This window comes from Nymphaea colorata, chromosome 6, assembly GCF_008831285.2.
Source record: "Nymphaea colorata isolate Beijing-Zhang1983 chromosome 6, ASM883128v2, whole genome shotgun sequence".
Lineage (NCBI taxonomy): Eukaryota > Viridiplantae > Streptophyta > Magnoliopsida > Nymphaeales > Nymphaeaceae > Nymphaea > Nymphaea colorata.
The window spans coordinates 13,402,701-13,416,332 of record NC_045143.1 but is presented as its reverse complement, the minus strand read 5'-3'; the positions used below and the strand labels follow the sequence as shown (position 1 = coordinate 13,416,332).

The 13,632-nt window shown below is 37.9% G+C and overlaps 1 protein-coding gene across 6 annotated transcripts in view; it reads left to right on the top strand.

The window, feature by feature from the left end:
• LOC116255802 (uncharacterized) overlaps positions 1–7,844 on the top strand; it is a 40,403-nt gene extending 32,559 nt beyond the window's left edge. For 3 of the 6 annotated variants that reach the window (XM_031631830.2, XM_031631826.2, XM_031631828.2), the window contains 3 exons: positions 687–764; positions 2,559–2,679; positions 7,370–7,844. In XM_031631830.2, the coding sequence (XP_031487690.1) occupies positions 687–764; positions 2,559–2,679; positions 7,370–7,473 (303 nt within the window). In that variant the 3' untranslated portion in view covers positions 7,474–7,844. Of the gene's footprint in view, positions 1–67; positions 649–686; positions 765–2,558; positions 2,680–3,311; positions 3,440–4,034; positions 4,127–7,369 lie in introns of those variants that run through there. The other 3 variants (XR_004172966.2, XM_050078219.1, XM_031631829.2) reach the window with 3 other exon arrangements.
• The last annotated feature ends 5,788 nt before the right edge of the window (positions 7,845–13,632 follow it).

Sequence of the window (13,632 nt, the reverse complement as noted above, 5' to 3'; positions counted from 1 at the left end):
ATTCTAGTATGATTTTCTTCTATTTATTTGGACTGTTTTTTGTGCCTATTTGTGGACATTTTTACAGCTGACATCATGCAATCTTGGATTAGAAAAGTCATGTCAGGAAGTTTTGTTGGTGCATGAGGAAGTATTTCTTAAAGGCCATTGAAATTATACGGCCAGGCAGAAGGTCAGCCTATGGATGTGGGTGCATTTCCAATTCATGCTCTTGGATTGATGTGCATGTCCCACTGTTGATTTGGACCAAGACTCCAACCAGAGGGTGTTATACTGTAAATATCCCTTTGGGGAATTTTGGCACTTTTTTTTTGTATGGGTTTGGTATTCACCCCTGTAATAGGCTAAATTGTAATGATATTGAAAGGAAGGGACAAATTTCAGCAGCAGTTTAATAGAGTTTTATGATCTACACTTATGCCTCGATATGTATTCTAGTGCCCTGACATGCAAAAAATTTTGTAGAACCTAGGACTTGCACAAACTTCCAACTTGACATAGTTTTCAATCTTCTAATTTTTTTTTTGAAATTTTCACTTATATGGCTTTTCAATAGGTTTCTTGGGGAGAACAAGAGATTGTGATATTTATCTATGATTCTGCTGAATTTATCATCTTTGTTGCATGAACAGATTTACATGTTAATGATTCTGATTTTGATGCTTAGACTGTTTGTCTAATGTTAGCAAAATGCTGAGAACAATGGCTCCAGTGGTTTTGAAAAGCTGGCAGAGCCTCTTAAATGCCACAAGGCTGTAATCACGGTAAGTTATGAAGCCTTACATGTTATATAGATGCTTCTTGAATATCTCTGCAATAAGAACTTTTCTTCATTGCATACATTTTACTTCTCACTTGCTTACCCAATTATGTACACGTGTCACTATTCTAGGGGCCTTTCTGGCTCCATTACAACATCTGGAATACCATGGTGGCTTCAACAAGGAATTTCAGAAACTTATAAATTTCACATTGTGAAAAGATGATGGTTCGCTTGAGAAGCAACTATCCATGTGCCTCTTGTAAAATTGCTTAACCAATTCATCTTGGTAAGATATGTGAAAGTTAATTTTCTGTGTCTGCTGATGACTTGGTATGCGAACACGCTGACACACTTGCTCAAGCACACATGACAACAGACACACATATGCACATGGGCAGCCACGTGTTGGATGGTGGTTGTTACTTAGAGAATATCTGAACATGATTGTCATTTTATATATTTATATATATGTATATATGTGTGTGTATAGAGAGAGAGAGAGACAGAAATTGAAATCAGCCGGCTAGGTGCCCTTTATTTTTTATTTTTTTATTTTGTGTTGCTCAAAACCATCACAAAAGGAGCATTCGATCACTAAAAACCATGCCCAAGCAATTATTTTCTTTTATATTTGCTGCTTCTTTCTGGTTTAGCCTCTGTCCAAACTGCTAGCTGTTGGTTATCCCTAGTGGCTAGCAATCTCATTGTTGAAACTTGAAGCTAGTTCAACAGCCAGGGGTTCCACCTTCTCTTTGATAATGTTTTTATAAGAATTGTCTCTTCTGAAATATTTTTGCTTTTACGTGTATGTAGTGCCCTTCTATCTTACGAGATTACTAAGTTCCGGTTTGTGCTTTAATGCACTGTTTTTTACAGATATTAATTGAGACTATCTTAGTCCTTGATTTGTCAGGTTGTGGCTTTATTTATAGCAGTTCCTTTGAACAGCAGTGCTTATAGGGGTTTTCAGTTTTGCATTTCCTGTAATACTTTTGAGCTTTTTTAGAGTTTGACCTGATGCATGTGATCTACATGATCTTTGAGTAGGAGCAACTTTATTTGAAGCACTTCAATATGGTCCACCACTTCTATATATTTTCTCGGAATTCAGCTTTTTTTATGAGAATACATCATTGCCACTGGAACTTGTGAATTTGAATGATTATGTACTAGGAGCCCCTAGGTCTGCCTTAAGTTTTTTCTTTTTGTTCAACTAGCTTTACATATTTAGTAGAAAATGAAGTGTGGGTTGTGTCATGGTTGCATGTACATATTAATTTTCTAACTTAAAAGTTCATCAGTCTACCATGTAGCAAAATTTCTTGACTTGGAAAATCATATTTGATGTTAAAAGTACACTCAGCTGTCGTCTAGAAAATGTAACTTGCACCTGTGGTTTGCATAGTTGTTGGGAGTTAAGTAGAAGTTTCAAATGACAAGGATGTTAAAAGTACACTGAGCTGTCGTCTATAAAATGTAACTTGCACCTGTGGTTTTTGCATAGTTGATGGGAGTTAAGTAGAAGTTCCAAATGACAAGGTACATACAAACTTCCTGCTGAAATGATAGATGTCTGCTAAACTGAAGAGATATGCCTAAGGAAGCTGATTTGCAAAACTACTTTATGAAACATCAGAAACTAGACATGTGTGAGTAATGAGTATGTTTCCTAAATCTATGCACGCAGGATGCATGAATGTGTTGTTAAACATCTACATGTATATGTATGAAATTATATTTCTGGAATAAGTTTCTAAAATACTAACATGCTTCTGATGGCTACAATTGATGGCAGTTCGGAGCTTCTGGGGAAATGATTTGGAAGGCACTGCTGAGTGCTGGGCTTTCTATTCCTTGTACTACAGTTAAATGTCTGGTAGATGCTGTGAGTCTTGCACGGGACATTGCTAAATCTGGTATGTGAATTTTCCATGGTTGGGGTTGGACACATTCAGGCTTTCTGCTGCATATCTGCTAGCTTGCTTAATTTTTCGTGTATAATTTCTGATGTCCCATTCCTATGGCTAAATCATGTCTTCGACTGGAGTATATGTAAAAAGCAGCACTCAAAGTCATAAAACAACGCTCAATAATTGACTTGTTAAACCACTTTCAAGGAGCTTGAGCAACACACAAGTACACCAAGCACAATATCACACAAAGTAGAAATGCACTAGAGAACACAGGTGAAAAAAATGTCTTTGTCAAGGGAAACCTATCCCAAAAGAGGGGAGGTTCCCTTCATTGAAACATGTTTATAATCCATATGACTTGATTTGTGGATCTGGGTCCTTAATGGATCCAGGTCTCAATTCAAAGGTGTTTCAGTCTTTAATGCCACAGTCATATATTAGAAAGGGAGATCAGTCCAGTGTTGGAACTGCTTCATCCGCATGTCCATAAAAAGATGTCATTGATCTGGGTCATGTTATTAATAGCATATTGTAATTTATCAATTTATGCTTGTACCTGAATGCACCCTAATGTCTTACGATCATACCCATATAGCAGTCAATGGAATTTGTGGTTTGATTTGCTCCTTTCACAGTTGAGGGGCAGCCCTTTTCTTCCATGTGGCCTTCTCTTCTGTGAAGGATCTGTGGTGTCAAAAACTAACAAGTATGAGAGCCAAGTTCCATGATTGGCTGTTGAGCTTTCTCTGGAAGGAATGACCAGGTAGGTCAAGGTTTCTTCATCCAAGTTAAAGTTTTCCCTCATATCAGCCTAAACTTCTCTATTTTTTTTCTTTTGTATATTTATTTTTTTTTCTTCTTTTAAAGGTTATTCTTTGTTGCTCCAGATCTGAGATAGAAATCAGATCTAACATACTCTTTGCCAAATCAGATCTAACTTCTCCTTCTTTGTATCTGACATCATTTTTTTCTGAATCAGATCAAATGTTCCCGATTTCAGATCTGACATCCTTTAAATCTGAATTAGATCTGACATTCTTTCTTAAATCTTCATGGCCAACATCAGTTTTTAATTTCTTTTCAGATCTCACGTCCTTTTCAAAGTATTCTGTGTTTACAAGTCTCAAACCTGCCATATTCTTTTTAGTTCTGAATTCTTCTGCAGATCTGATGTCTTCCATTTTTCTGCCATAGTCTGGAATCCCTTTCTGAAAGGTGACCTCAATTGTGTATGTCAAAAATCTGCAGTATCTTTGTTGAAAAAAAAAAAAGATTATTCTTGGTTGCATGCATTACTTCTACTCTATGTCACATGGATTCTTCAAAAAAGGACCCACACTGACATCAAGATGATGCAGGTGTGGATGCGGACATGGTTGCAGCTCCATCATGCAAACTGATGCAGTCAGCACGCTTGTGGTGCCGTTGACCTCATCCACCCATTTTTTGGCAAGAAATTCCTTTCCCTTGTTTTCTCCTCTCTTTTTCAGTCTTCTTGGGTCACGCACATGCCTGAAGGATGACAGGCCTGTTGTCCTTTTAAGGTCTGCCACTATTGAAAAATTATTCACCATAAAATTTCAAAAATGGACCAAAATGTCCTTTTAATAAAATTTTCAGCGAAAAAATATAGTATATAACATTTTATATATTTATATATATATATATATTTATATAATTATATATATATGTATACTTTTGCCATAACCACACCCAATTTTTTTCTGAAAATATTCACACCACACCTGCATCCGCTTCCGCACCACCACCTGCAACCTGCACCCATGTGACAGAACTTCCACTCTGTCATAGGAAGTGCTTATAACCATTCCGTGATGGAATTTTCTGCTATTCAGCTGTGCGATAGATTGGTTCAGACATGTGGTCAGGTCTGACATACTAGAATGGTGTTTCTTAAGAGAGTGTTTCGGTTACTGGAGAAAGACTCTATGAGCAGTATGGAGTGCATGAATAAGATGAAAACTGTCAGGCCAGCTTTTGCTAGTATTGGGTGCATAGTGAATGACATAGACATGGTGGAACAAACTTTGAGTGGATTGGGGTCCCATCACAATATGATTGTCACTTCACTGTTGTGCTTGCTCAATCTTCTGATGTTCAAAGAGCTATGAACCAAGCTGATTTAGTACAAGATGACTTTGAAAGGATTTTCTGAAGTGACTCCGTCACAATCAATCACAGTCTCCCTAGTAGTAACCTGGGAGACATATGGGCAAGGACAAGGAAGATTTAATTCTCATGAAAGAGGAGTGTAACATTTTGAACCAAACCACCAGATGAAGTTAGATGCAAGAGGAGGAAGAGAGAAATAGACCGCACGTGCAAGAAAGAGAGAGAAGAAAGAGGGTAGCAACCTTGACGTCTGCCTCTAGTTATCATTATATACTAATCACAATTTAGGATAGAAAACCAAATACACAAAACAACATTAAGAATTACAAGTATGCCACTGCCCATGATGTATGGGCGTGTGAATCAAATGGGTCAGGTCTGGGTGACCCGATCCATATCGTACAATCTTAGCAGCCCCCCTTAAGTAGTGCATGGGGCTGGATCATGCACAACTTGTTCTTCAATTCCCAAAAATGGTGCCCTGTGAGTCCCTTGGTAAAAAGATCAACCACTTGTTGAGATGTGGCCATATAAGTGGGAACAATCTCGTCTTCCACAACCTTTTGACGAATGAAGTGTTGATCAATTTCTATATGCTTAGTACGATTATGTAGAACATGATTGGAGACAATCTTGATCGCACTTTGGTTGTCACAAAATAAAGATGATTGAGCAATGGGAAGGGAGAGTTTTCCAAGCAGATGGCGTAACCATGAAACTTCAGCTGTGCCTGCAGCCATTGCCTTGTATTCTACCTCAGTGCTAGATCTGGCTACTGCACGTTGTTTCTTGCTACTCCAACAAATAAGGTTGGAATCAAGGAAGAGACAATAATCGAAAACTGATCGTCTATCGTCTAGATCACCTACCAAATCTGCATCAGTGTAGGTGAAAACATTGTGGCCATGCAAAGCAGTTGACTGTTTTGTGTAAACGAGTCCATTCTCAAGAGTAGCCTTAAGATAACGCAAAATGCGTTTGGTAGCATCCATATGCCCCTCTGTGGGTGCGTGCATAACTGAGATACTTGATTCACTGCATATACTATGTCTGGGCGTGTAAAAGTGAGATATGGCAGCATGCCAACTATACTCCGATAGAAACTAGGATTTGAGTATGCATCACTCCCGTCCGAGGCATTCAATTTTGTGCTGAGAACACTAGAAGTATTTATGGGCTTGCAATTTGTCATACCTACTCTATCCAAAATATCAAGAGTATATTTATGTTGCGTAAGGGTTAATGTGTCACCTTTTCTATCAAGCTCAACTCCCAACAAATACCGTAGTTCATCGAGATCCTTCATCTTGAATTCTTGTTGCAATACCTTCTTAACATGAGATATATGACATGAAGAATTTCCAGTAAGAACTATGTCATCTACATATATGAGTAGCCAAGTGGTAATTTCACTTGAATGATAGATAAATAAGGAATGATCAAGTGAACTTCTGAGAAAACTAGCCTGTTGTATATGAAGAGAAAATCTATCGAACCATGAGTGAGATGCTTGCTTAAGCCCATACAGTGATTTTTGTAATTTGCACACCCATTTGGCTGGATCATTGGTAGCATAACCTGGAGGTTGTTTCATGTATACTTCTTCCTTTAGAAAGCCATGAAGAAAAACATCTTTTACATCCAACTGATATAATTCCATCCATATGAGACGACAAGAGAGATGATAACCCAGATCGTTCCCATCTTGATGACTGGATTGAAAGTCTCAACATAATCTTCTCCGTACTGCTGAGTGAAGCCTCTAGCCACAAGTCGAGCTTTATATCTATCAATGCTTCCATCAGGTTTATACTTGAGTTTGTAAACTCATTTTGAGCCAACTACATTCTTACCATCTGGACGAGGAACAATCTCTCAAGTTTGACATTCATTTAAGGTGCATTTTTTGGCATCAAGGACGAATATGTTGGCTTGAATTACTTGTTTGGCATCATGTCAGTAATCTAATTCTTGTAATGACTGGCCAAATTCTCTGCGGAAGAGGCAAAAGGATAAAAAAATAATGAAGATGAACATTTGTGGTTTTCAAGAAATCAGTGTTAAAGGCCCATAAGCTAAGTCACATGGGTACGTGTACGGTTTGGGTATAGGTACGGAGATACGTGTACGGACACGATAACTTTAAAAAATGTGGGTACAGGGGTACGGCAAAATATATGTATGTATATATGCAAAATAACACAAAAAAATCAAAATAAAAACAACATTTCAATAAACAAGTGATATGGGTAAAAAACATTATATGTTAATGAACAATAACTCTAAGAATAGAATGAAAAGTAAGGAAATTAAGCAGTTCGGATCTAAAAGTATCCAAGTGTTCTAAGTACTTATTTTGGGTACGGGTACGGCGACATGGGTAGGTAGAGCTTATTAAAGTACCCATGTGACTTAGCCCATAAGCCAGTGCTTTTAATGTGAACTTCGATGATGTGGTTCCTACTATAATTCCTTGAATGTATAAAATCACCAATGATCCTTTTTTTGTTTTCTAGTGAGATCGATTTTACCTCTTTTATTATTTGTGAAATATTTGCAGGTGATGCAATTGTGCTTAGTCCAGGTTGTGCAAGCTTTGATGAATTTGAGAACTTTGAACATAGAGGGAAAGTCTTTGAAGAGTTGGCCATGCAGTCCCGTTGACTTTTTTCATCCTGTGGCCTCATAAAAGGTCTAGTAGAACCGGAGGTAATTCTACGTCAACGAGGTATGATAGGGTTGATATCTCTCTCTTCCTAAATGTACAACAAAATCTGATCCATACATTTGCAGTGGATGGACAGCTTCTTTTCTTTGATAATTTCATTGTTTGCTTTTTCGGCCGCCATTTTCTCCATCTCAATCTCTTTTTTCAACTTGTACGGGACATTGTAATCCTTTAAAAGGAAGCATAAAATTTGAGAGGGTAAAAAGGAGAATGTCCATCTGTAACAATTAAATCGTATTGTATATCTTTTTGGACCATTGCTATGTCGGTCGGTCTGTAACAATTGCACTTTTCATCTAAATTTCATTGGGCGAATCTATAACTTGGTAGGGGGGGAAGAGAGATGCATATATATATATATATATATATATATATATATATATTAACAAACGTGGAATGAGATTGAGGATCCGTGATTGCAGAACTGTCAATACGATCACAAATGTTGTGGTCAAGACTACGCTTCTACCTTAGTAATATTTGAGACATGGTTCAAAATAACATGTCTTTGGGAGAGATCTGAACCGAAAATCTAGCTGAAGCTTCAGACACAAAGTTTGGTGCAATGTAGTCATCCATTGGCAGCCTAATCAGGATCATATTGTTCTTTTCATGCCAAGGCCTGTATCTAGTACGGTCATGAAGTGCTGAGCTACTGATTATGCATAATCAAGATTGTTCAATGGCATTCATTTAAGCGTGGAAATTTGGTTTTTAAGGACCTAAATTTCTCGAGGTGTTTGATGCAATGGTTGGAGTGGGGGTTTAGTAGGCGGTCGGTTCTTGTTTAAAATTCATGTGACATTGACTCTCTTTAGTGTAAATGGAGGCATGGTTACACAATTTGAAGCATATGAAGGCACCACTTCAAGACATTGAAAGCGACTTGAACGTTATGAAAATAAAAGAAAAATGGTGGGTGTGGGTGTGTGTGTGGGTGTGGGCTCCAGCCTTCACTGGGGGCAGTGGGGTTTCCTCCTACACAAATATATTAATGTGAGTGGACCTAGGATTTGTATTGAGATCCGACCCCCTTTATCGTGTATACCAACTTGTGAACCATCTTATATCTACTAGCTATATTATTGTCACTTGAGTGCCTCCATCCTGGAGATTTTTGGAATCCGGCTGCAACTTTTCTTTTATGGCTTTCGAGTGCACTTCAGCTAAACCATCTCAGATTATTTTCTGAATAGGCTGTACCATATTTAGATCCGGCGTCTCCCAAGTTTGGGACTCAAAGATTTGAGAACATGGTCATTGCTTTCATAACACTGCCGGAGAAAGAAGCACATTTCTGTTTGTTGAAGGCACAAAAACCACAATGATTTACACGGGTAAAAAGTGTTGTAGCCATAAATAGTCAGTGAATTGAGTTGAATGCAATGCAGTCAAATTCATTCAAACCAAGGAGCATTCAAACCAAGGAACATTCGACCTTAGCGATTTCAAATTTTCCGAACATCTAAAGAATAATGTAGTATGTGAATTTACGTGACATCTACAAGTGCAACGTTTCAAAAGGGTTTCAAAAATCATGAAATAATGAATGATTTCTTCTTTGCACTTGCGCTTTTCTTACCTTGATGCAATCCTAAAAACTACATATATGCATGTATGCTAGAAAACGAACTCATCTAGAATAGAGGCATCCTAACGACTATGAATCGATGTAAATTGATGAGAATCTGCTAGATATGCAAGAATAAGCGTACACACGTGATGACATGTGGCAATCACACATAAAGTTCAAAGGGGTAGGCCTGACCTACTTGTTATGAAATTGCTGACATGGAGCACAACAAAAACATAATTTTGAAAATCAGATAGAAAGCTATCAAATGACCCAAAATTTTCGTAGAACATGGCAAGAACCCACTAGAAAAACCTGAAAAATATGCCCAAGTCGTAGAATACGAAAATCTCTCTTAGACTGAAAGTCATGGATCAGGTATGTATGCTAAATTTTAGGGTTTTCTACAAAAACAGAAAAGAGAACATATGATCCAACTGTGGACTTTGGGGGAGACAAAAGTCCTACTTAAGAAGTTGAATTTGACTTGAAAATATGCATAGGTACACTTTGCACATTGACTAAATGAACCACGTGATAGATTGGAAATATTCACTCTTATGTTGGGAGTTAGGGGGTAAGCAAGCTACAACAGAAATTATGTTACACGAAAACAGGACACACTATCCTATTCCAGGGTGATGAAAAGCTAACCAATGCCTTATTTTTACTTCAAAAAACATGGACAGGTATGCCACATGGGTAATACTTTAATGGAGCAGGACCCATACTATACCGGTCCATATGCCGTGGGTATGTCCCAGGTACAGTAGAAAAGGGTACAAGTTCATTTTTGTCCAAAAAATAGGATTTTCCTTTTTTTTAGTATGTTTGTTACTTTTATACTTTGTTGATTAGTTTTTTCTCTTTATAATTGATAGATTTTGAATCATGACTATATTCTTTTGTTTGTTTGAACTCTTATTATTTTGTCACACACACACACACACACACACACACACACACACACACACACACACAGAGAGAGAGAGAGAGAGAGAGAGAGAGAGAGAGAGAGAGAGAGAGTTGTACCCTCATACCCAAGTTTTTTGAAAACAAAGATGTGAAAGTCTTCACACTGGAAAAGGGGTTTTTCAAATGAAAAAGTGAAAAGAGAAGATAATGAAACATGAGGTTGCAAACCTTATTGCAGAAACCACAAATTGCAAACAGTCACAGGGTTCAGCAGAATGTAGTTCTAAATGCAACAGCTCAAGACCTAAGATAGGAAACTTGAAAATTGAGCTGCACACCGACCTGAAATGCTTAGACACATCAAAGAAGAATGAAAAAACATGTCCTATAACCAAAGCCATAGAGTTCCCAAGTTGCTCGACTTTTAGGACTCAAAATTTGCAACCTATAAGTTGCAGAAAAACAGTCCATGTGAATTGGTGAAACGGAGGGCCAAAACAACTTTTAATGAATTCTGGTTAGGAAGATGCAGTTTTTCAAAATTCAACCAAGCTCTAGGTACTGTAGAAGCAAAATTTTAGAGCTAAGATGGGTTTGGATGACCTACAATAAAAGTTACACAAAAGCAAACCCTAGCAACAATCTAATCTTGACCAAAATAAATAAAAATATGACCCTAACGTCCACTTATAAAAGAAATCCTAATAACATCCGTGCTGTGACAAAGAAACAAAGCAAAACACACGCAGCATGCTTATAGATGCGTTGGAAACATTAAGAAAGTAAAATGAACATATAATGTATGATCATGGGCATAAACAATGCGTGAAGATAAATGAAATACAATAAACTAAACAAAACAACATGAGAGTGAGGAAGAGATGAGTGAGATGACCAAGGCTTGAATTCCTAGTCTAGATCTCATCCTAGGACAGATAGGAAGGAAAACATAAAAGGAAGTAAACAAAGATGGAGAGCTGCCTCTTTTTCTCCTTTCAACGAATCAACCAGAGCCTCTTATGATCACCAGAAACCCTACTTCAATCTCCAACAAAGCTCTACTAGAGGCAGCTATTTGAACTCTTCCCTAAAACTCCAAATGTTGAAAGAAGAAGAGAAGAATGTCAATAGAAAAGAAGTGACTCTCAGGAAAGGGTGGTTGAGAAAAGAAGGGGAAGAAGAAGAACGAGAACCTGAAAATAGGCAAAACTGAAGGGAGAATTTCTTGAAGAAGAAGAAACCCAAAAGAGAACAAGGAGGAGATAGAGATGGCAGTATGTCCCCACTTCTCCTCTATCTATAGGGGAAATTGAGGTCATTTTGAACCTTTGAGAAGGAGGCCAGGAGGGAGGCAGCAGCATAAGTAGGGGTGGGCGCCGGGTCGAGCCGCTGGCAGGGGCCCGTACCCGGCTCTGTATGGGCCTGGGCCCGATGGGTGGGCCTAGATCGGCCCAATTAATTTTTAAAATTATTGTTTATTATTAATAATGTATATATTTTATATTTTAAAAATAGTTTTTTGTTATAATCAGGCCAGACCAGGCCAGGCCGGGCCTGGGCTTGAGTTGCAGGTATCGGGCCCAGGCCCGGGACCAACGGGTTGGACATCGGGCCGGCCTGATGCCCACCCTAAGCATAAGGAGCCTCTCGGGGTTTGCTAAAAAGATGAAACCTTAAGATGTGTGGTTCAGGTTGTTCTAAGGTTGTATGTCATAATTTGGTTGATTCACACATAGATTTTATGCACAAATCATGGATTTTAGGCCTCAAATTTGATCTAGAAGAGGGTGGTAACACTTTCTAGTATTTCAAAAGCAGGGGAAATGCTAAAGTCAATGGCATCTAGGCTCTAGGGGCTATGTGGTTAGGGCTGCACAGGAGCTGAGTCAAGCTTGAGTTGGGCCAGCTTGAGCTCGACTCGACTCAAAAAGCTTGAGCTCAACTCAACTTAGAAACCTTGAGCTCGACTCAACTCAGAAAACTTGAGCTCGACTCGAGTTCGAGCTGAGCTCGATAGAACAAGCTGAAGCTCAACTCGACAGTACAACATCAAACTCAAATTTGACTTGTTTAACTCATTTATGTTAAACATGTTTTTTTTTTTTTTTTAACTCGTTTAATTTGATTAGCTCGTCTAGTTGCTACTTATTTAACTATTTTATCATTATAATTCAACATGTATTATATAGTCGAGCTAACTCAAGTTTAAACGAGTAAGTTCTTACAATTCAAACTCAACTTGTATAATATTTTGAGCATACACTTGAACTCAAGCTTGACTCGTTTATAAATGAGTCGAGTTTGATTCAAGTTCAGATGAGTGAGCACAAGTCACGCTCGAGTTAGCTTGACGTGTTGTGCAGCCCTATAGGGGGCATAACCCTATGCATTCAGACCTAGAACTTGGAAATTGATTGAAGATTAAAATTGAAGTATGGATTCTGAATGGAAAACATATCATGAACTACAGATAAAGGATTAGATTTGCAGTCTGGATGAGATATAAAGCAGTTGGATATGGAATAGGCAGTGGGCCATAGATTTGGATTTGGATTGAATATTTGAACATGAGAATTGATTTGTGATAGGAGGTGTGCCCGAGCTCAGCCAGCTCGAACTCCGCTGGATCTCGATTTGAGCTTTATGAGCTGAGCTCAAGCTTGACTCATTTAAGCGAGTTTGAGCTTGAGTTCGACTCGTTTAAGCTTGTGCCTCTTAATATACATTTTATGCTTTTCAAGTGACCATTGTATGATGAACTTTGTTATCTTTCAACAAAATGATGCAACATGGGAGGATCCCTCCCTATTTATTACCAATAAAAGGGGTAACTATAAAGGGCTAAAACCCTAGCTCTAGATAAAATAATTATAAAAAACCATAGGAAAACCAATAAAGAGCACATATATGCACCAAATCTCTGGATTCTCTCCATGGCTTGTTTAATGAGTTGATTTCGAGTTGAGTTTATCCCAGCAAGTTCGAATCAAGCCCAAGATGGCTCGATTAATTGAACATCCCTACCCATTGGGCTGAAGTTGGCTTGGACCAAGTTCATTTTTCTGGATCTAGTTTGGTCTGGTTAACTGGGACTGATTTTAGATTAGCTTTGGTAGGCCCAAGCCTCCTTAGCTAAAATTAGATTGAGTTGAAGACTATACTTATCTCATACACCCTAGAAATAATATAATTGCTATTTAAGTAGAGCTGAAAATGAGCTTGGTTGAGTTCCAAACTATCTAAAGTTGACTGGGTTCAAGGGTTTTCCTAGAGATCAAAGACAAAATAATAAAATAGTCTTAGGCTTGATCTTGTAGATTAAGATCTAATAAGTTTGGGGCAGTTGTTTACATGCATTTTTTTTAAATCTAACATATAACCGTTCATATGAGAAATGTTAAAAAATGTATTCGCCTTTGTATTTCTTGTGGACATTTATAGGAGATGGGACCTGATCTGTCTTACGATATCATTCTTTATATTGTGCTAGGAATTCACCATAGGCTTGTGATGTAAAATAGTAAATGGGTTTTCAAAATTTGGGGATTTCAGTATTTCTGGATCTGTTCAAATGATGTTTGGCATTCCTGTGCCCATCCAAACTTCA